Source organism: Acanthopagrus latus, chromosome 9 (assembly GCF_904848185.1).
Source record: "Acanthopagrus latus isolate v.2019 chromosome 9, fAcaLat1.1, whole genome shotgun sequence".
NCBI classification, from domain to species: domain Eukaryota; kingdom Metazoa; phylum Chordata; class Actinopteri; order Spariformes; family Sparidae; genus Acanthopagrus; species Acanthopagrus latus.
The window spans coordinates 21,507,619-21,532,765 of NC_051047.1; the positions used below are offsets into that span (position 1 = coordinate 21,507,619).

The window sequence follows — 25,147 nt, forward strand, 5'->3', positions numbered from 1 at the left end:
CATGATCTCTCTCATGCCCTATCAGCAAGGCCATCTGGACCATAATGAGCACTTATAGCGCTATTGGACTCACTGTCATTACCATATTGACTGATATTCATCACAGTTACCATCGAAGTTGTCATCCATCATCACCATCATAACGTTATCCTCCATCCTGTCCTTTGAATCTTGAATTTGACTGCTTTAATCACATAATGGGTACAGCATGAGTGATTTTCAATTTCCACTGTCCCCACTCCCTTTCTTTCAAGTATTTTTTGCTCAGTCTTCTTCACTATTTGTCTCGTTCATATTATCTATATTTTCTTCCTTGAATCAGTGTGATATTATTTCCGGCTGTTTGTTATTGCTGAGCGCATTCGTCTCATTTCCACCTCCTCCTTTCTTCCTTCCAGTGTTCCTTCCTTCACGTTTGCCTCCATTTGAATAGGACATTGGTTCTTCTAAACATTTGTTGTTTCTGGGGTGAATGAATCTCGTCTCAATTCAGCAGCACTCTAATCTCTTCTGTAATACTTGTCTCTTTACAGAGACTGCAACACGCAGACAACATTAAAAGCGCTGTTGCATCTGGGTGTTTATGTGCAGACATGCACACATTCAAAACATGCACTGTGTGTACAGTTTACTGTGCCTGTGAGTGAGAGAAAGAACGAGCGAGAGGTTAGTAGGGGTGTTGTAGGCTCTTTTGAAAAGGATGCACGCCTCCATGTGCAAGCAGGCGATTGGTGTAGGTGTGCATGTGTGAACACGAGGCTGATGCAAAGACGCCTGCAAGGAGAGGAGGAGAGAGTGAGGATGGAAAGATAGATAGCTTCTTGGCAGTGTTGCACAGTTGGGCTGATTTATCTTCCCACATTGTGACTCACCATTTGTCAACCATACAGTTTACATTTCAATACAGCCACTAAAAGACACAGAGAAAGAATGAAAATGGGGGGAAAAGAACAGAAAAGGAGAAAGGGAGAAGAGGGAGCAAAAGAAGAGCGAATAGAATACGTTTCAGAGGAGAATTTAGAAAGTAGGGCACTAACAGGCAGTAACCTGCTACAAACAAAGAGTAGTTTGTGTCTTTTGCTAAATGTGTTCAATCTTTGAACTCAATAAGGTCGAATCCACTGTACGCTGGCTTGGGGTTGTGTCGAGGGCTTCCTAATCCTAGTTTGTCTGAATCCATTGTGTGAACCAAACTTTAAAATAAAACCTTTCCAAGTGAAGCCTTTTGAGGTGGTGCAAAGCCCTGTTAGGCTCTTTCAATCAATCAGTCAATGTAATTTGCTGGAGAACATGTTTACGCAGCTTGCACATCAGACAGTCAGTCCAAGAGCAGAGTTTAAGGACTGTACAGATAGCATAATATAACCTCGTTACACATGGTGGTTTGACGATATGTGCGTGGGAGGACTAAAGTGTTTGGGTGACTGCCTCAAGCAATCACCATCGTGTCAGCCAAGTAATATGTGCCACTATTGGAAATATGTACAGTAAATATCTGGCACACATTACACTCGTGTTGTAGTATGGTTTCCAAACTTCTGTGTGTGTATGACTAAGGATGGTAATCGAGAAATGGTTCCATTTGAGAGCCAGTTCCAATTTGTCTGATCCAGTGGAATCCTTAAATTACAGGGACACCATGTATTTAACACTCTACGCACCATGTGCTGTCAGTCTTCCTCTGTATCGTCACTGCGCATTGCCAATGCCACTATCAGCATATGGTTGTAACATGATGCGTCCACTAGTGGTTATTAACACATTATCAAAAAACGTTACACTGATAGCTTTTCTGTGAAGTAATGATTAAGCTAAGGCACTGTAAGCCCTGTGATGACTAAGAGGGATGCATCACTTTCTGATTCTGTAACATTAGAGGTTAACATAAGTACGTTGTACTTGAGGTCGTGATTCAGTGATTCTTGTTTTCACGTGTCTAGGCCAGAAACAACAGGGATAGAAGAGGCTATTTGTACTAGCAAGTCGACCAAAACTGAATGTGGCTGGTGAATGTTGTCCTTTTATCAACCTGCTTGTTTTTTCTTGTTGCTAGTTTTGATGTCAACTCTCTGTTAATGCAGCGTTAAGTTAGGTGCCTAGCTAATGTCAAAACCCATATCCCATTTTTTTTTTCTCTTGCCACACAAGTGCTTCATTCCAGCAAGATTCACTCACATGGATAATAATTTCCTGTTTGGGTTAGTATGAATTGTTTTTACTTTTGGAATTACATTTGAGTCCTAAAATCCATTCTAACAGCCCTACTATGCTCAAGTGCTACTGCTTCCCAACAAAGCAGCCCATCAGTTGACACGGGTAAATATCCTGTGTTACAGTACCATCAGGGCCACACACATGACAATGCTGTACAGATATTTTCTCATTTGCCTTTTTTAGACGATTATAGACTGTTGCTACAACTAGCAGTGGTGGAGCCTTCGCTAACCCTTTCATACGGATGCCTTTTTTCTAAATCTGTGTTTCTTCCCACAGAAAACTGATCAGGAATTAATAAGGACACTTATAAAGAATCAGACTGAATTTAATGGCTTGAATCCACAAAAACAGATCAGTTCTCATCCAAATGTAAGGCTGACACAGGTGTCAACAAGTTTATTCCACTGAATATGTTTAATGTACACTGAGAACATGTTGGTTTCTGGATGATTATCTGTGAACGGTGCAGCTTTTATCTTTGTATTTGTATGGGCCTGATTAATTCTCCATTTCCCTCCACTCAGTGTCTCATAGCTGACACCTAAAAGCACTGCAGAACACTTAACGTCACCAAACAGAAAAGCATTACTACTGCTACATGATTGCCTCTTACAGCCATTCCATTTGCTTGACACTATCAGCGTAGTTTAGTTTTTATATATTACACACACACACACACACACTGTGATTCTTTCTCCTCCCATGATAAAACTGAGGGCCACACAATGGAACAGTGTGTCCGCTGATCTAAAAGGTTACAGCAGGTGTTCTGATACACACCCAGGTACAGACCTGATGACTCAGAGGTTTATTAATAACCTTTCTGAAGGTATACAAGGAAACAACAAACCCCACAGTTCCAAATTAATTAATTCTAACCAAATGTGACTTTGTACTGCACAGGAAAAAACACAGTAAAGCATCCCAATTAAAGCTGCATATATCCTCATAGACATAGCTCACTGTATGATTAAACTGCACACAATCAACACTAGACAGGTGTGCACACAATTCAGGGAAACAGAGTCAGTTTATAACCATAATCGCACAGATGGAAACAAAATCTGATTGGACAGGCTCTGTCATTGGCTGAGCTCTTCCACAAGACGACAAGCATTGCTAACAGCATGAGTTTCGGTGAGTGCCACAGACAGCTTTCTCACTGCTGTTTGGCCCTGGGACATAACCACAGATAGCAGACCTGACAAGTGCTAAGACACAGCAGATTCTTGCAGATACCCAGCACTGGAGCCAGACCGGCATTTTGACACCTGGAGTGATTATCAATATACAATGAAATGGGTTTGGCTCATCAGTGAACCAATCACATAGAAATTGAATGCCAGACAGAAAAGGCCATTCTGAGTGAGTGGGGAATTTGTTTGTTTATTCAGAGGCAATGATGGTTTTTTGTACACATTTTCATAAAATAGGTAATCAGAAATGCATCAAAAGAATTGCATCTTTTCAGTGCTTAAAAAGGTTTTGGTGACACATTTTTGTACAGTTGGAGATACAAGTGTTCTCAACAATAGTAATACCTCAGCAGAATGACATTTTCCACCCAAAAAATTGCAGACTAATGACTTTGTTAATCGCTGGACTTTCCATCTTGCACCAATGGGTACCGCAACACATCAAAAATCATCATCCATTGCAACATACTAACATCGTCCAAATGGATTTGAGTTACAATTTGGTAAAGACAAGACTAGTTCCCAGATAAGGAATCCAAGATAATATTTTACCCCTCACTAACCCTGACCTCGAAATCCAAGATTGCTGTTTCAGGCATCATCAGGTGTGAAAGCTGTGGAATATTCAGTTTTACACACTTCTGCTTATTTGTGTCTCCTGAAATCGTACTTACATGGTACTGTCCAACGTCTGTCCATGGACTCAATGCAAACCAAGGCTACCTCGGCTTATATGAAGTATCTTGGAACCTCATTTTATTTCCCGAGGATTAACATTACAAATAAATCATTTCCTTTCAGTACTTATGAATATTTCACATGTAGTCCTCCTTAGTGTCATTGGTGAGAAGAGTCAAGGTTCACATACATTTGGCCATTCACTGTGTTTACTGAGAACCTTTCATATGCCTACATAATATTTTATACTACAGATGTGCATTCAGCACAGTCAGTGGTCCTCAGTGGCTGTAAGAACAAACAAGGCTCAGACACAACCAGAGGTCACAGTTCAAGCAAACACGTCTGTCTATTCTTATTTGCTTGGCACTGTCTTGTTTTGTTTTTTTTTCTGCAAAAGCTGTTTGTTTACTGCTAATCCTGTCAGCAGCTTTCGATCAGCAGGCAGAGGTCCTATCAAGTGATAAAAAGGGATATATGCAACTGTGGATGGATCACACACATTTTACAGATTAAAGCATTAGCCTTGAGCAGCGTAGTTGGAAACACACACACACACACACACACACGCACACACACATACACTCGCGGTATCCTTTGGTAGTCTGATGATTAGACTGAATTGTCATTTGAATACCACACATCATTCATTGCATATTTGTTAACCGAGGCAGTGTTGCAGTCAGCAAGCAGCAATGTTGTTTATACAAAGATAATTTTCTGTGGAAAGAATTGACGCAGTCATGAGGGTTTTAATTCAGGTATCAAAATAAAAGAAAAGCTGTAGTGAATATCAGACAGAGAGGGGGATTGTGGTATCTCGCATGGTACATTAACTATAAAGCAAACAAAGCTGGATTGTCTTCATTACTTAATTCAAATTTGTGTTATTTCTGTAGTAACATGCTGCTCAGCTGATTTATCATGAACAGGGGTTAAGAACAGTGAATATGCAGAGAATGGCATTTTGCCCAAGTTGGCCAGATCTTTAACAATTTGTCAGACTCAGTGTATGTGCTAACTACATACATAACGCTGTACCGTCAAAGTGAGTTTGAAACGTTATTTTAATGTAAAGAAGTTACATAATGTGGCTTTAAACTGTTCAACAAAGCATATTAAAGATGACCCAGTTTGTGAGATGGACACAACTGTAATCCAAGCCTCAAAGGTCCTAATTAAACAACAATTACAAGAGCAATTTCTAGCTCATGTGCATTAGAACTAATATACGTAATCATGCAAAAACTGCAAACAAAATAGCCTACACAGCATGGCAGCTTTGCTCCTGAAATCTGATGGGTACACGTCACTCCCCCACAGATTTGCATGCACACATCAGCTAAGCTTAGTTCCCAGTATTTGGGATTATATTTGTATATTTACATTTGAAAAATGTAAGTAGGAGCAAGAGACCCCTAAGCTGTATTTTGAAAAGTATTAAAGACATGTATTAATTTTCTGCTTTTTCTAACACTGGGGCAGAAAAGTGATTATGGTTATGTTACCTAACATTAGGTGTCTAAATCCTTACTTAATCTCTTTATAGTACCTCAGTGCGTCACAAGAGTTTCTTCTCTTCTCTTCTCTTCTCTTCTCTTCTCTTCTCTTCTCTTCTCTTCTCTTCTCTTCTCTTCTCTTCTCTTCTCTTCTCTTCTCTTCTCCTTATTTTGTACCATCCAGATTACATTATCTCTACACCTTTCTTACGATCCTCTGCAGTCTTTCCCACTCACCTTTAGGTTTTCATCAGCCCCTTCGCCTTCCATTTTGTTTGCAATGACCTGTGCTGTTTCTGTCTCCTTCCCATCCCCCCTTCTTCTTTTTCTTGTCATTCCCCTTCATTTAACTATATTCACGATAGCCATCATTATCTTCCCCTCTCCTACTCCTACTGTCAACCCTGTTTCTTTTTCTCAACACAATGTCTCTGCCTAGATGGGGAGGCATTAGGAGAGGCAAAGAGGCAGGCTTGGCTGAGTTTGGAGACGTAATGATGGTGCTAGCTTCTATAAAAAGCCTGCAGGCGGCTGAATCGATATCTCCTGTTGTCAAATTGCACCTTACCCAGAGAGAGCACCAGAGGATCCTGAGTTTCTACTGGCTGCTGTGTCTGAGCTCTGCATGTGTGGCTGTGTGATTGTGTGCTCTCCAGTGGGAGCACATGGACCTTGTATTAGCAGCTGTTGCAACCTCAAGTATGTCCTAGGGAGAGGGGAGTAACATAAATGTTAAATGGACTTGCATTTCTATTGCGCTTTTCCAGGCTACTGACCACTCAAAGTGCTTTACAACACTTGTCACATTCACCCATTCACACACACATTCATACACTGATGGCAGAGGCTGCCATGCAAGGTGCCAACCTGATTATGTTGAGCGATTTGGGTTTAATATCTTGCTTAAGGATACTTTGACATGTAGCTGGGGATGCCAGGGATTGAAACCAGCGACCTCTTGATTACTGGATGACCCACCTTACCTCCTATTACCCCATAAGCACTTACTGTACACCATAGAAAACTTAAGGGAGATCACAATAGATATATTTATGTATACATATATATGTATATGTTGCATATTAAATAGTTCCTACAGTAACATGTAGAGAAGCCCAAAGCTTAGCCTCACTCTCTGCTATTCCTCTGGTGGTTTCTGAGGTGGAAGGTATGATGGTATGATGGTATGATGGTTGCTGTTACACAAAAATCTGTGTCTAATATGCTTACATAATACATAGTTGGCTCACTTGATGAGGAATCATGGGTATCAGCGTTTACTTATCTAAGCTAATAATGTGTGGAATTTGTCTTAATGTGTGTCTATAGACATATTCATACATTTTGAAAATTACGAACTTTTAAGATACCAAACAAACAGTAATTTGGTGGACCCCCAATGAGTCGCAGACCCCCGTTGACGACCCAGGCTTTCCTGTAAGCGGTATTCTTTTTTTTTCCCCAGGGTAATGAAGCTGTGTTACCTCTAAACTACCTCTTACCACTTAATTTAATATTCTTTCCCTAGCCCTAACCAGTCTCACTCCTCATGCCTAAACCTAACAGACCCAAACAACAAAGGCAACAAATACTAGCCAGTCAGAGTCAGAGTAGCATGAGTCATGTCTCCACCACCCTGAGAGAAAAAATGTGAGTACAGTAAAATCTAAGATGCACTGTGATGCAGGTCCCCAGATACACCAGGCTTAGCATGAGGGAGGGGGAGTAACCAAAGCTGAGGCCCATAATGCCTGAGGAGCAGCATGGCTCATATTAACACATTTTAGCAGCTACACCTTCGCCCATGGGAGATGTAAGAGCCATTCTTAATTCTTTGGAGCAGAAAATCTTCCAGGGCGTGTCTTTATGGTTCGCCACAAACAGCCCAATTCAGCTTTTCACAGGCCGAGAACAGACACATCAATGTGGCATATTATATTGAAGGACCACTTTTAAAAGAATATACATTTTCCTCTATGCTTGTGATGTTCTTATTATATATTTACCAAAACTATGCGGTAGGGACCTGCACATGCTTAGCTAAGCTTGTGTTCCGGAGTAAGTTACGGCTTGTATTGTCACTGAGACAGCAGAGTTTTCCCCTGGGTTAACTTTGTCAGGAGACTTGTTTCATAGAGGGTTCACATCGAGGGCAGCGAGCTATGTCAGACAGCCTGTGTCTGATGGAGGAGCTGATTTGCTGATTCTGTGGTGTTTATTTATTTAATCAGTCTTGTGCATGAGGATAAAGAAGAGGCCTCTAACTTCATCACAGTTTATTTGTCAAATCTCCATCACGGCTGAATTATGTACGAGAGATTCCAAGCCAAATTATTCCTTTATGGTTAAGATTAATGTTGGTGATATGATGGTAACACAGGTGATGTAAACCAACTGCATTTATGCTCAGAATGAGATTGTATGTGTCTGCTTGGATTAATGTTTTCTGTGTTCTGTCAGTGTATAATTATCTCTGAGAAATATTATGTGTACACGACTTGAGATCAAAAATACAGTACTCTTCAACATGAAAACAGAGAAAATGGTTTATTTTTCCTGTCCTCACATGTGACTCTGGCTTTGGGTTGAATTTGTTTAAGATTAAGGTTATAATTAAATTAGATAGAGTCTTGTTTGCCATAAGGATTTGGAATCACCAAGTATTCTTCATGTGTGTGTTTGTGTGTATGTGTCAGATACAATATCAATCTACACAGCATTCCTGTCAGCTCATTTGCTGCTTCACAGTGATTGATCTGGACTGACTTGTATCAAATGTCCAACGGCACTGAAGCTGCAAATTTGATTGAAGGCCTTCCATTTCATCACCTGCTGTGTTTGCATTGCTCAGCAGGTGCGGATGTCTGCATTGGACCATTAATATTACATTAGCACACTGAATCCTCATTGGCTGCCCTATGGTTTACAGGGCATCACCCCAGCTGTGCAAATATTAAGCTCATTAGTAGCCCTGACACTAATTATGTTTTCACTAAGAAATCAGATTAATTGTGAAGATATTTTTTAATACAGGTTACTGTTTTATATTCAGATAAGCAGACACCCAAAACACAACAACAGGGATATGTTTTATGATCATGTCCATGCATAGAGGACCACTTCACATCACTGGATATGACTGCATTAGAAGCCTGAAAAATATGGTATCTGCAGCATGAAAATGTCCTTTCTCTGTTCTCAAGGCTGAATGTGCTTCAGTGCAAGGACTATACTCTTTTGATTCTTTGTGGTGACAGTACAGGAGACTGTAAAAGTGAACAGACTTAAATCTATACTTGCTTGCATATGAATATGAATGAAATAGCAATGTGACCGCCCCATTCATACGGACTTCCCCATTTTAACGCTGCATAATTTTCATGGCATCTCCAAGGGGACACACTTCCCCAAATACATCCTGTGGTTAGATATAGTAAGAAGGGGATTGTAAAGGACTGTCCTGTGGTTATATGTAATTGTCTGTAGTAGTAGTAGCTTTTTCAAGAAAAAAAAATTGAAATCAGAATAGAATGAATTGAAACTTGACCAAACACACTGTTTTTAATCATCCCTGTGATGATGGGACGCTGTTCCTCTTGAGCCCTCAACCAAAACAGAGTGAATTGTTGTCTACCAGAGTGTTTCTACACATAAGAGCTTTAATCGCTTTTAGTTTGACATGACACATTTTACACTCTTTGTGGACAGAATCGCTTCAGGCTTATCCCAACCCTCTCTCTCTTGCTGGCTTGAGAGGAAGCTCAGTCTTGTGCATTTGCAGTCATTGTCTATGACCTGTAAGAGTCTCTACTGCAGACATGTTTCCAGCTTCTGGAGGACCAATTGTATTGCCTCAAAGCGGGTTATCTGCAGGTTAATTGCTCACTGAGCCGCTTGTTAAGATGCAGCCAAGAGTGGACAAATGATGTGCCGCCTGGGCGTGTGTGTCTGTGTGTAATTGCCTATACACAACAGTCATTATTGGCAGTGTTATAAAGCATTGGTCTACGCAATACCACAGAACTTGGATCTGATTGATATAATATTTTCTTCAATTTCGTAAATGTAATACTTCATGCATCCAAAAATGTCATGCGTTCAGGTTGTGCCCGCAGGTTTTTCTTGTCACTTTGAAAACAGCCCAATGATAAACATTATATATATATATAGTAAACCACTTATACTGTCTGCTGTCAGCCTGATTATTATGATGATTAAAACTCCAACTCTTCATATCAATGCTGTGACTGATGGGAAATGTGGTTACTTTACTCTAAGATAGTAAAGTATGACATCAATGACTTAATTACACATTAACCTCTTGTTACATTATATGTTCATAAGAAAGCGCCATTTTGTGGTAAAACGAGAAGACACAAGCTACAAATCTGCAGGTTGTGTTTGAAAATCCTGTCATGTTATGCATTCTGAGTTCAATGTTGCCTGACTTTGATTTGCAATTCAGTGTATTATATAACAAAACACACAGAAGCAATACTAGTTTGATATTTATATGCTCAATCCAGCACCATTACAGTAATAACTTATGTCATATTGGAATTAAAAATACATTATATTGATTCATAACACCACTTCTGCAAGTTGAGAAGGAGGTCATGACAGGATTATGCTTTTTTAAATGAGAGCAAGAGCGATAGAGAGAAATAGTGGGAACAAGAAGTTTGAAGTTTTAATTGCATTTTGAACATTTGTGAAGCAATTTTACACTAGCCGAGTTTCATTTGCACATGAATGTTAATTGTCTTTATCATGTAGTTCATCATGTGCACCAGTACTCCATGTTAATGAGTGTTGGCATGAAAATGTTAAGGCAATGTATGGCATGTTTGCATTTACTTTACACAAACATTTGCAGAAACAAGTCAGTAATTCACACAAGGTAGAAAATACCTTAAAACAAAAATGAAAAGACAATGACAAGGACAATAAAATTAGATGTACAAAAAAAGAAATGTGGTGATAATGCTTTAAACTACTACTCAAATACTGGACAGGGCAAGGCATTAAAATATTGATAGTTACAGTTCGGAAATGAATAGCAAGCCATTCATTCCGGTTTATTTTTAAAAGGAAATAAAAGTGTAGTATTGGAGACTGATTCACCATGGAGAATTAGAGTTTTTTGTCATTTTTGTCTTGATTTATTCTATATAATCACCCAACACAAAACAGTCTTGACTGAGAAAATCAGCCAAGCATTCTTTCAATACAGATTGGGCCTGTGTGTCCTTGGCATGGAAGAGGGGGTTGGCAGAGAGCAGATGTGCTTTGGCATTCTAATCACAATGATGTGAGATAATCAAGCAGCCAATAACATGCACATATCTTTAAATTATGAGCGCCTGAGCAAGACAGATTTCTCTTCTCTCTGCTCTTATCACATCACAGAGGAACAGTGAAAAGAAGCATATGTTTATGTTAAAAGACATAATCTTTACAGTAATCAATGGATTGTTGGTCTGATAGACATTCCCAACAAATCCCATGTGAGCTGATATGAGCAGCCTGGATTTTTAATTATGCAGATATCACACATTGTTTGACAGAATCCTGTTAAAATTGTCCACTAGCAAAAACAAACAGAAGTTACAGCTGTCAGCTGTCCTCTCACTGTTTGACTGAGCAGTAGCTCACATGCAGGAAAAAAGCTTTTCTTGGTAGTGAGCATCATAGCTGTCAAAACAAACGTGAGGGATGCTTCCATGCCACAGAACACGCTTTCCTATGGCTTTTTCAAGACAGAAATGTACGGGGGGTCATCATCTCTCATACATATGCTGATATCAGTCCAGAGTTAGCTGACAGTTTGCTTAACACCCTGTATTCTCTTTGGATAAGCCACAATCGACACAGCCACCTCCTCAGATGACCCAAAACATAGATTTCTTCAGACATATTTGTAAGTATATGTTTGCCTGGCACATAAAGTGTGTGGGAGCAATAGTGGCTTTTTTTTGCCTTGAGTCTGAAAGCTGATATAATGTACTATATATAGCCATGAAACATATTCAAACATTAGATTTTAGTTTAAATGGGTTAGCTGGAAGAATTGGTTCACCACAGAAAACACCACCTTAAAAAAGTCAGTCAACCAGAAATGGCAATTGACTCACACAAGGAAATAACGACACAGCTGATACAATCCACCTGTCATTTCAAATGGGTAACCAGATAGTTGCCAGCTAAACAGAATGACCTACGACCCTCTACTTTTGTCTAAAACCAGGGACTCGGAACCAATTGGATGACATCATCCTGTTTTAATGAACCGCTGACATTGTTAAAATTGGACAGAATATAGTTATAGTAATGTAGACAGTTAAAGAAGACCAATACGTTACACACAATTGTTTTCACATGCCAGATATGTGCTTACATGACATTTACATTTGTAAAGACATTTATTTTATTTTTTGTGTGCAGGTTTGTAAGTCAAGTCATCACCTGCATGTAAGCGATCAAAGCCAATAGAATTTTTACAAGACGCAGGTGGAGCTGTCAGGTAACTCGTTTGGTGAGGAAACATTATAAAATACAAATTTACAAATCTGTATAAAGTATGTACCAACACAAACAGGCAGCCGGCCACCCACACAACACACCCATAGACAAACACTGGCACACACTCTGCTCATACAACTTTTAATGTACCTACTCCTCTGTGAGATGTTTATACTCAAATCTAAATTGCCCAGCTGTGTCCCCACTGCTCCACCAGCATTATTAAACACAAACAAAACAGTTATTATACACCCCCTTCACACACACAACATGCGCACACACACACACTCTCAGTAATAGAGGCAGGACCAGAGTAATTCATACGGGATGAAGGAGAGGTTCTGAGTGTAGATGAGGGAGATGAAGAGAGTATGAGTGGATAGCAGGTCAATTAGATTGAGAAACCAGGTGTCACATTGGGATCAATTCATATAAAGACCACTGTGGTGTAATCATCAGACATTTTAAGGCTCTAATGGTGATGAAGTTAAAAGTCAGCACTTTGAACAGCAGCCCAGCCCAAGATTTTAAAACCACTACATGTACAAAAACATAGTCGTAGCATCTGAAATGTCATCGAGGGGTTTTCGAGTGTTTTGTGAGCTGGAGCTGGATTTAGGTCAAACGTTGGCTTCCGTCTTCAACACAGAAAATCCATCCATGTGTCTGAAACTCCATACCTATATGCTATTTAGTATGTTAAAATGAGATTTTTATTTTTGTACATTTAAAAACTGAGTATGTCAAATACATACTATTTCCGGCTAAACACTACGGTATGCAAGCACTTGAGAATATGCTAGCATAAATAGCACTGTGTACATACCATACAGTACTATGGGACAGCGACATCAACAACATAACAGACAATGGCGGACAGCAACTTGCGTAGCAATCTTGTAATGTCTAAAACTGCTTGTAAAATTAGTTCATTGTTGGCACAGGTTATCCGGATTACACTTCTCCAACAGGCAAGGATTAGATTCTAAGCAGTACATCCAAAAAGATACACACTGCGGCTCACCAAGTGTGTGTGTAGTGTAAAATTTTCAGGACCTGTATCGAAGTCAAGAGTTTTAGTACTGGTATCTATGCATTTTTAATGATACTAGCCCTATGAGCAGAAGTACAGATATTGAGCATTTAGGTCATTGTAGGCAATTTTTGGATGCAGTACATGTTTGGTAGAGGCATGTCCAGCAAGAGGCCATTACAGCAGTGCTGATGAGATCCCTAATGAAACAATCATGAGCCAGAACACAGTTCTCTCTCGCTTTTATTGAATGTCTGTAATGGAATATAAATTCCCAAATTGCCAAAAAGAAAAAGAAGTCCCAGCTCCTGCACCTGTTAGAAGGGCTGCAGCTTAATGCACCACCAACTTTGACTTCACCACTCAGTTGTGACCATAGGTGGTAATGGCCAAATGAATGTGAATTATTTTTGCTGATAAGGTGAAGAGTGGACACACACACTTTATTTCCTGAGTTTCGCTGTAATTTCACAAATAACACTGATTTGAAAAACAAAACAGGTTAAATTGAGTATTTTCTCTCCACAGTTGCTTCCTGAACACATCAAAATGCAAAACATTTCAAGACTCAGTTGGTGATATCTTCTTTCTTACTGCCAAATTAATAAACTCATCACATATCATAAACTTTATATGACTCACCTCTAAAAAGAGATTCCAATCCCACAGCCCACAGCTCTGCTCAAATCAACTGTACAAAACATAAAAATATATCAGGTGTTGCCGTTGTGAATGATGAGGGACTTTTTGAAAAAATACTCCAGTCATGTGATGTCCTAACAGTACACAGAAATACAGAGATCAGATGGTAGACAGCGAGCAATTGTGACTAAATAAAATGAGGCAGATATCAGAGTTCAGGAAAAGTTAATCCAGTGTTAATCCAGTTTAACAGTGAAACCAGGCTTATGTTGTTGATTGACAAACCATTGAGGGATTTGCAAAACACAGTTATTAACATGAATTATGCAATTATAACATGTTGGAAGTTAATTCCCAAACCCAGCGACCAGTAGTATTAACAATGTCTTCACCATAGTGTGGCAATCAACAGATTATCTAATCTTTGAGTTTATTTTAAACATGATTGTGATTGCCAGTCTGTGAACCCCTACCCTGTAGTCAACACACCAAAATCAACAATTTATTTGAAAACAGTGGGAAGATGCTGTCATTTATTGCAGGCAAATCAAACCTTTCTGCACAAAGTAAAATTACAAGGAAGAAGACATAGTAATCAAAGTCTGACAAAATAATGGGAGACAATCACAGTCACTGTCTGATTCACATCTCAGTCTGTTTTTTTTCTTGGATGCAACTGTTTTCCCATCTGAGGATGACGTATAGTTTTAAGGTAAAAAATTGTATGACGCTGCATACAAAAAACAAAGTGGTGATTATAACTGAGAAAAGGTTATGTTTATTTTCTGTGATAGCAAAGATGAGATCAGATGTTTAGTCTGTAGAAAGTGTTGTAGCTGTTGATGGCTAAGTTGATTTTCAACATATAAATTCAAAAATATGTTTTGTAAAATATCAAAAATTGGATTTGATTTTGGTTGCTCAACAGCCCGGAAAGAGACGGCATTGCTGAAGGAGATTTACCATATAACACAATTATACTGTATCCTGTATCCAACCAAGCACTATGTTTAAAGTCAATTTAACCTCAAGTTATGCCAGGATTTTGGAGAATCATACGAATTTCATGTATAAACTAGGCATAACAGCCAATCCAGTCTTAACCACACAAATGTTGACACACAAAGACATTAGATGCGCACATACTTTAAAGACATATACCAAAAAAAACATACATTTACACTCTTAAACAAATTGTGCATATGGGAGGTGTTCACCATGTGCTCCATGTGTTATCACACAAATCAGAGTGTTAAATGAGACTGAAAACACTTTGCTAGCCATCATATCACACCACATATCCATAAGGTAAGGGATTTTTATGTCACCTGCAATCCTCACTTACATTTATATCATATGGTAGGAGCATATGGACGTTGCTTATTTTGGCTGTAGTATCTATACTGTTGTGGATGCTGTAATCAGGTATTCTCGTGTCCTTGCTCTGTCAAATCCTGCATTCACCTTGTTAATAAAACAAGGCATGTAATGGGTGTGGGGTTGACAGAGCAGGATGAAAATACCAGGTGACTGCAGCAAGGTCTGTCACAGTCAGATTCAGCCGTCAGGCACTGAGAGGAAACCAGACACGGCAGACTTCATGTGACTGCCTTCATGTTTCAGCCTTAAAGAGAGAGACTTTTGGTCTTTAGTAAAATGTAGTTGTAAGTCTAAACTCTGGTTTCAAGCTTAATACTGAGCAAACACTTTTTCCAACTACCAGTTCCTTGATGTGTCCCATGTCATGTTGTTGAATCATTTAATTGATTCTGTTTTTGCCACAACAGTAATTAGATATGACATAAAGGATGTCCACGTCATCACATATTTTTAGCTTTTACGTGCTTGACAAGGACTTCAGTGGAGCTTGTGGACTGGAATGTGTATTCAGTTTTGTGTAGTCAAGTTTGTCTTAGTTTGAAACATCCTCACGCCTATAAAACCATTACTGTTTGTCAGGGTTGTAAATGTCATCTTAACCAGTGGTAGGAAGGATGCTTTTTAATGTCACACCAATGATTGACAGGCAACCATAGGGGTTGATGTCGGAGTTGAACAAGTTCAAAGGTGAGAAAAAACAATGTTGAAGGAGAACAAAGAGTCAAAGTTGGTGTATGTCCCTTGATGAGTTGTCAGTTATGTTTCAGCTTGAAGAAGAAAAACTCCTTTATAATAAGATCCTCATGCTTTGTTATGGTGTTTGTTCATCAAACACCATGTAGATGAAAGCCTTGTTAATGTTGATTTACTTCTAGAAGTAGATGATTGGCCTCCTCATTTGATGCTGCCTTGCATGTTGTTTACATAGATAATTAAGGCACGAGCAATTTTAGTCCACTGTGAGGCAATTAAAATGCTTTCCTCTCTGTCCCTTCCTCTGTTGTCTTTGCCTATCATTGTTGCAGTGCAATCAAAACCGATTGTCACCGTTTATTGAAATGGACTTACTATATCCGTTGTTTTCCCTGCTGAGATAAATACACGCTCATGATTGGAGCCCATTGTGTGCAGCCCTAGATTCATTTTGAACTAATTTGGTTGTTTATCCACAGCAGGGCAAGTTGGCGATAATTTATCAGAAATTGTAGCTGTTAGCCCTGTTGTTTTACCAATGCAACTATGCAGGTGTTGTTTTCTCAAAGCCACATGCGCAAACAATACCTTCATTACCTGTTTACACCTATATAAAGCAAATGTTTGCCTTACATCCTTCATCGCTCTAAAAGGTGTAAAGTGTTCTTAAGTGTGAAATTGTTTTCCTATTTAGAACATCCAAAGCTACATTGAATGTAACTGAAATTTCGGGAATAATGCATCTTGAATCCACTTTTATGCAGCTTTAACTTTTAGCCAACTGTCTCAAATAATAAGAGTTGTTTTTTTGTCGGTTAATGAATGCTGTAACTGATTTTCCCCAAGCTATGAAGCAGAAAATAACCTCAGATTCAAAAGTGCTGTTTTAGCAGTGTGTCCTCCACTAAGATGTGGATACAAGAAGGTTATGGATGCTGAACTAATGGATTCACAAAACTGAATGTGACTGATCTTCACATCACTAAAGTTATTAAACGCTTCCATTTGACAGTAAATGCTTTCCCATCTTTCTCTTTCTTAACGAGTATTTTAACAACATTACTTTTAAGATGTTTTGAGCCGGGGCGGGGGGGCCCTTGTGCAGTCGTTTGCACTGACCACCCCAGAGGCAAATATGGATGCATTGTACTGTGAAAGCTGTACAATGCATTGAGGGATTTAAAGCTGTACATTGCATTTGCAAAATGAACCTGAAATACAACAGGGCTCAGCTATCAATTATGTCATCTCAATGTTTTTATATAGCATCAATATCAGAAAAAAATCCAAACTTATCAGAACAACGAAGACTTGAACATATAACCTTAAATGAAAAAAACATTTATTTGACATCTGCTTTGAGTTTGTAGTCTGACTCACGTCACATCTGCGAACATGGAGGGGTCAGGATTTACGACCGCTTCTGCAGCCAGCCACCAGGGGGCGAATGGGTCATTTCGGCTTCACTTCCGGAGAGCTGCCTTGTCCTCCATCTTTATATGCAGCCAATGGTGTAACAACAACATGTGTTTCACTTTAAATTCATGACATTTATTAGCTGTCACTTGGTTGGTTTTCACTGTAAAAATCTTCAAATACATCAGCCCAGGTTCAGAAATTTCTCATTGGCATTCTCTCCTGTCAGCTGGCAGTAATACAGTGATTGTCTCCTGTATGGATGTGGGCGACTTCACCTTCACATCAGCTTTGTGTTTTGACAGCGTCTTATGTGTTTTAATGCAGTCCCGAGTGTGATGTGAATTTGAATGGGGTTTGTACAAAGACTCGCCTGTCAGGGGGAGAATGATCCAGACTGACAGAGAGATGATTTACTGTAAGTCTGTCGCCAGTACTCCCTTTCAAATCAGCCATTGAATCATGCGCACACATCCCCTCACACTTTTCTTTGAGTGACTTGACCTAGAGATGGTCAACGGATTTTAATATATTCTGACCACTTCTAAAGATCTATTGCTCTTTGCCGTCAATGGACAGTCAGTGTTTTTGCCATCCTTGAGAACATACGGATTAGTCTACAGCACGACATTACAACTTACAATACAGTATATGTTTTCAGAAAGAAATGTACAAATACACACTGTACATTTTATACACGTGAAATTTACATTGTCAGTATTTAACAAAGAAGCACTTCACAGAGAGGATCAACAAAACAAGGAAAATAATACAATACAAAATTATAGCCAGTAATAGTTTAATCTTATAAAATACTAAGAAGAGTAGACAATGTAAGACAAAAAACTAGATAAATTAAATGAAACGAAAATAAAAAAAAATGTTCCTCACAAAGCTCTTCTTAATTCTCAACCCAAATTCCTGCCACACCAAAGAACTTTTATTTGGCAACTGAATTCTGAGCCTGAATCTGTCTCATTTGACAACATTATGTAGAATTACATGTGATTGTTTAGCAGCTCAGAAATGATTCAGATAGTAGAGGTGGAAACTGGTCTATGCTGAAAACTACACCAGTGGCTTGTGTATCATACCTGTAATAGCATCAGCTGTGCCATACCCAACAGTTTGTCAATACTGACACTTTGCAACACACTCAGAGCAGCCACCCCTGACTTGTTTTTATCGAAGGCCTTTGTACTGGAAGTCACCCACTGTGTGGGTATTCAAAGTAAAATACATATAGACTGCCTGACTAAGCGGACCTGCCTGTTCCCTGTGCTTAGTGTATTGCCACAGGTCAAAAAACAGATTTTTCTTTCCATTTGGTGGCTCAGCGTGGGCACATGGGCACAAAAGACCTCTCTGCTCTGAGAAAGCTTAAATATTTGTTTTTTGACTTTTTTCTTTTTTGTTCCCTCACTGATGTAGTTCAGTATCTTTGGATAAGAGTGAGTGAAGAGAGTTGACAGATAGAGAGACAAAAGTGAAATCAATTGTAAAATTCCTTTTTTTTTTTTTTAAAGCAACACTGTTATTCTGTGCATATGTTGTCTCATGGACTGTGGTCTTATCCTGCATTACATTACATTTTTTAACAACCTAATGTAAGCATGTCACTTAATCCCCATTTTAATAAAACTCCATCAGGTGAAATGTAAACAACAAGAGTCAGTGTGTCACTTTAGTATAGCTGATGTATGCGATGTGGTTAATTGAGTTAACTAACTTAAGTATTTGAGTTATTTTTTTCCTCCAAACCAGTGGGCAAAACGACTATGCAAACCACAAGTCATAAAGATTTACATACAAGAGTATTTTGTTATATTTAACACAACCACCAAGGGGTTGTCAAGCCAACTTTGACCATTATTCAGTCATTGTGATGTTTCCTAATTGCATGGGAAATTCTCGCACCGTCACGTTGTTAAACTTTAATGCTAAAACATCAAACTGTGTGGTGCTGGGCACTCATTAAAACATGCTTCTTCTGGGTAAAGAACATATTTTGAGAGTATCAATTACATTGTCTAATATTATAAAAACAAAATAGATTCAGACAGATCCATAACACATGCCATTTGCCACATTTTATAGTCAGTTTTCCTAAAGAATGGTTTACAAAATACACACTGATTTTTCTTATTTCAAACAAAACAAACTTATTAAAACAAAAAAGGCATCTTAATAATGCTTGTTGCATGTATGTTATTTAGGTGCATTATACAAAAGTTAAGAATTACTTTGGAAACTTTCCCAGGGTCATAAGCAGCATTTTGAACCATGAACTATCTTGAGTCTTTTCCTCCCCAGTGCACCTGAGATCTGCTGCCCGCTTCAACAGTTCCCCATATCAGAGTCCGTGGCTGCTGCTGCTGCTGTCGTTGTGATAAGTCAGTCTAGCAAGACTGTCTGGATGTTTCTGCCCTGTTGGTTTCCAAGTACATAGTGAAACTGAAATGAGAGGTGCTCACTCTGCATACTGTCAATCTGCTGGATTTCTGATTGAGTTCTCAAGCAAATCTGCTGTGTGTTACACCTTACTGAACACAGCTAGTGTTGTGTGGAATCCAAGCTTTGTATTCCCTTATTATTCTGTAGCTCTGCTTTGACTAGCTTTTGTTGTCTGTCACATGATTTTGCAACTAGATATCCTGTACACACTACGCATAGAGGAACCTTAAAACATTCTTTCATACATCTGTGTCCATAACTCCAAATATTAGGAAAACAGCTACCCCTTCCTCCTCTCTTGACCCGTTTCCATTGCAGCAGGTTATTCCTTTGTTATTTGTCTAATCATATTATGTTTCATTAAAACTAAGCATGCACTTTCTCTCACTGACACATTTTCTGCACCGTCAGACAACTGAAAACAAATGATTTGAGAACTCTTATACAATCACTGTGCCCAGAGCTGTTTTCAAGGTGTGGGAAGCCGCTGATGCCTAGTGAGGTTGACACAAATCCCTAGAGGGAGAAAAGGATTGAGTTGGGTCACCCTAAATTTTGTATTGTAACACTAATATATTTGGTATGCACCTACAATCACACTAAAGCATAAAAACTGCCTGTAAAGTGGGATAAGAAAGTGTAAATCAGTTCCTCTTATTCTTGGAAGACAAAAAAAATCTTATCATGCTATATAAAAAATGTAACATTACTTGCTTTTAAACTCTTCAAGTTGTAATGTGCTTTACAAGAATAACCAATTCTATACATTGACGCTGAAGCGATTTACTCGGTTTTCGTTCCTACTGACTGCAGTAACATCATGACTAAAACATCTAAATTACCTGGTTTAGGATGCTAATGAATACTGAGGCATAACAGGGCCATTTTCTTTATTGCAGTACTGATTACATGTGCTTCTGTGCTGTACCTCGAGCAATGTTGGCAACGTTATGAAACCTATAGTGATTAAATAGCTGCTCCTGTACCAGATCCAACTGGCTGGGATTTAATGTTGTATCATTTCCCCCTCCTGCTGATTTCCACCTGCTTTGAAGGATGTGCTTGGAGATTTTGCTTCCTCCAATAACCTGATCTCTTTTTTAACCAGTTTTCATGTAAATATTTTTGTTGATCTCATTTACACATTCAGTAAATACAGTCATTATGTGCAGGGGTATGATGTTAGGAGTTGATGCTAAAAAAAAAAAGATAGTGCATAATGGACAACAACACTGCCACCAATCACAAATACCAGTTCTAGGCTTTACTTTTTATATTTACGTGCCCTATGAAGGCTTCCAGTAGCCTATGGGTGTGTTAGTTGGATAGCACAACCAAGCTGGAGGTACCGAAGAGGAGGTACGCATGGAGACACAAGATGAAAATCTGGCACGGAGTGGTGTTGTTTTTTGGTCCTTGGTTCTTATTAGTTGTTATTTCCTATAGGCCACCCAAATTAAGTTGAAAGATGATATTAAATATGCGTTAACCATTTACAAAGTGTTGTAAACATCAATTGCAACTGTACAATACATTTTTTGCTTTTTTTTAATTATTATTAATTAACCATCTATTCATTATGGTTATTATAAAATGTTACCCAAATTAGCTTTATTTAAAGTACTTACTTGCCCTCTAGCAAATGTGTTGGAGCCTCTCAGCAACTTTTTGTATTTTCAAATTTATATATCTGTCCTTCAACTGAACAGTTATGCTGTTTGATCATCCCTGTTTTTGACAGCACTGGTGAAATATAAAACCGGGCACACAGTGGTTTTTGCTCCTCACCTTGCTTGCTTGCTTACGTGGATACTTGGCTTTGAACTTGACTTTCCCGTGGTGGGAGGAGATGTACAGTAGGGGGTGTGTCAGCAATCATCAATCATCTCAACAGACTTTTTTTAAAATTCAGTCATCCTCTTTAACCGGATTTGACAATACACTACCTGCCTGCTCATACCAGGCCAGTGGCAGGCGCTCATAGCGTTTTGTACTATTTCTGCCTAGTGCAATCACAGTTGTTGCAGATACATCTTACAAAATAGAATCTACAAAGTCACATGAAAGCCTATAGCAAAGGTTCAAACACAGCAACTACAGTAGGTGAGACAACTAATTCTTCTTTATCCGTTCTCTGACTCCAACTTCCAAGTGTTAGCTGGATGTGTCTTTTCTATGTTTTTACCACCACAATGTGTACATAACAAATATGTACTGTTTTTGCTTGTTTTGTGATGATTTACCTGTAGTTTCCTTCCATACACTTCCTTGACTTTGTGATGTCATCAGACTTGGACGACCGGGGGTAGATTGCTACTGTCAGCATGAGAGTGGAGCGGCTGTTCTTCAGCTGCAGTTCCTCGTCAATGAGGTAAGTCAAACTCACACATTACAATGGTTTTATTAAGCTCCTCTGGTCACCCTATAAGGTCACCATCATCACTATGTCAGAAGCAACCTGTCCACTCTAAGAATTCAAATGACCTCTCACTGTGGGCTCTAATGTCTTCTGTTTGAGATGGCCTGGTGGAGCTTTTAGATTTTAGCTGTTTATTGGAAGGAAGAACTGTGTTCCTGTTTATAATCTGGGTAAGCGTGGAGTTGAATTTATTGACTTTCATAACCTTTCCAAGCCTCAGGTGTGCATGAACTACAGGTGATGAACTGCTCATTAGAATACAAAAATGTGAAATTATCTGTAATCTTGTGGGCATGGAACAATAAAAGAAGGTCATTTTTGGTTATTGTTATCAGCTGAAATGAATCCATATCATGCATCACTATTTTATTTGGGTATTTAAAGCCATTTGTTGATAACAATATACAATATTTTAAAAAGGAAGCTGACTTTTTCTACTTCTTTCTTTTGGCCAAATTGGAAGATATAGACTATCTTGTATATGGCTGATGGGACCCTTATGATGTCAACATTAGCCGCATGTTTCAATGGACACTTAACCCAGGGCTAGTAGAAATGCACTGTGAACCATACAATGCTGGGATTAAGGGTAAAATCTTGGCCAAGGGTCAACTTCTGGGCTATGTTCAGGGCTAAGGGGAGCCCTGAGCTGAGAATTTGTAGTGCCGCAAGCTCTTTAGTTGGTCGAAAGGAGAGGTGAAGAACAGAGAACTCATTTTGAAAATGAGAGTTTATCGGAGCATCTTGTTTCATGAGATTGCATGAAAGATGAATTCAATTTCACACTATTGTTAGTTGTTTCAACTGAATGGTGTGGTGTTCAAATTCAATCAATGTATGATTTGACTTGGATAGATTATTTTCCCGTTGTTAAGAAGAAAATACACATTGACGAGTTTCAATATAGACTTTTGAGAATCTTCTTGCTTTCTGCTGTACCATCCAGTCCCATGGAGTTATTTTTTTGAGTGTAAGTATTTATTGATTTTCAGTCGTTCCTATGGTGGTGCTGCTCATTTTTTTGATTTTATTTTTATTTTAAGATATAATATCTATCATACCTATGTTATATATGTTTATGGGTTCTGTTCTTACATTTTCCAAAATGTTTCATTTTTATTAAAGGCAATGGTGCATTAAATTTGGTCACCTGTTAATGGCGTCATATCCCTTCTTTATCCCCTCTCGTTACAATAACTTCTGGGGAAACACTAGATGCTACGTCAAAGAGCATGAAAGGAACAAACTAGCTAGCTTGCCACTCTTTTGTTTACTATTGTCTGTGCATTTGTGATGGAGAACTATTATTTGTTGTTATCAGCAATGGTGTTTTTGTAACAATGGTGCCAACAATTCCCATTATCCTGTCCAACGTCACAACTTCATCAAACTTCTTTTGTTGTGGTTTTGATTGAGTGAACACTACCAGCAGAAATTACATACTACCTACCTCTCTGCCTGTAAAACCATTTTTCCCTCACTGCTTAATTTTCTACTGACAGACCAGTACTGTGTGGGCTGCCTGACACATGGCGGGTCTCAGCATCAAGTGGCTGATTTTTGGACTTAAACAGCAGTTGTCTCAGTGTGATGCAGTTTGATGTCACATAGTGTTTACTAACAGCACTAGTAGGTGTATTCAAGGAAATAAAAGGTCTCTTTAAAGAGCAGAAGCCGAGTCACACGGGTCTGCAACACCAAGCTGTGTTTCTCTTTCTTGTTTCTCCTTTCTTCTGCTGTAATCTAAGCGCTCTATCCTGCCTGTCTTTGCTTTTTTTTTTCTTTACCCACTCTACTTCTTTTAAAGCCCACTGGCTCTTTCAGCCCACTTCTTTATTACTCATTGGAGTACTTGTGATGTGTCTGAGGCAAATGGAGGTAGATGGGCCTTAAGAGGGGAATGTTTGTGTGACAGGTTTTGACTTTGCGTGTATGAGTATGTGCCTGTGGGTCTAAGTATATGTGCAGGCATCCAAATGTTTGTGTAACTCCAAAGTGGGTATCTGGTTGTGAGAACATATACCGCGATAGCATCTGTGTTCCAGTGTGATCGGTTTGTGTGTTTATGGGTGTGCGTTTGTGTGTGTGTGTGTGTTTCTGTGCATACCCACTTCACACAAGTAAGGATAGGTATTGTTTATTGTTTTATTTATATCCAACATCAATAATCCTATCGATACCAATACTTGGTATAACGGTTTCTACTTTCCATAATTTGATTCAAGACATAATATTAAAGATATTTTAGTTCATTATTACTTTTGCAACATCATGGAGTTATAAAGGCTTTGGTCATCTACCTACAGTCAAAAAAAACTGCCAAGCAATACAAAATCAGCTATCTCTAGTTGTCAGAACAGCTCGTATTAGGTTTAAACTTACAATTGGAAATGCTAGCTATTGGCTACAGAATACTCCAGCATTGCTACATGCACTGACAATGACCAGTGTTAAAGACACATTTCTAGTTTGGCACATCAGAATTAGAGTTTACCACCAGTCCTTGATACACATGCAATACCTACCCACTAGTCTTGTATGTTAATGAAACCTCGAGTGACTACCCTGGGTCATCGTTTGACAGAGGGACTAATAGCAGTGCTGTATGTCATTGCCCTTGCTTGGATTCAGTGTGTGGGCTGTCTGCTGCCCTGCTAATGGGTGACTTGAATATTCAGCCTTGGCTCTTGACATTCAGTGAGGTGGATGACTTATTCCATTCAGACGTATGAACTCACAAAGGAGGAGAAATTATGCAGGTATTTCTGAATGGTGAGCCTGAGCATGTATTAAGCTTATATATCTTCTCTGTATCACTCTGAAGTTGCACAATGCAACACATCTAGTTGTCACCCATTTTATCATGTTGTGATAATCTTATACCATGTCACCCTCATAAGCCCCCCTCTTTCTCTCTTTTTTTCTGACACTGAGTCATTGGAGGGTATGAATAGGCTAATTAATGTGTTTGTTTGCCTATTCTGAATTCATTATTTTG

The 25,147-nt window shown here is 38.9% G+C and overlaps 1 protein-coding gene across 10 annotated transcripts in view; it reads left to right on the top strand.

Annotated features, from left to right (window-relative positions):
- Positions 1-25,147, top strand: part of stxbp5l (syntaxin binding protein 5-like) — a 134,583-nt gene that overhangs the window by 38,857 nt on the left and 70,579 nt on the right. For all 10 annotated transcript variants that reach the window (XM_037109249.1, XM_037109250.1, XM_037109254.1 and 7 more), the window contains exon 3: positions 22,020-22,101. In XM_037109249.1, coding sequence (XP_036965144.1) covers positions 22,020-22,101 — 82 coding nt within the window. The remainder of the gene's footprint in view (positions 1-22,019; positions 22,102-25,147) is intronic.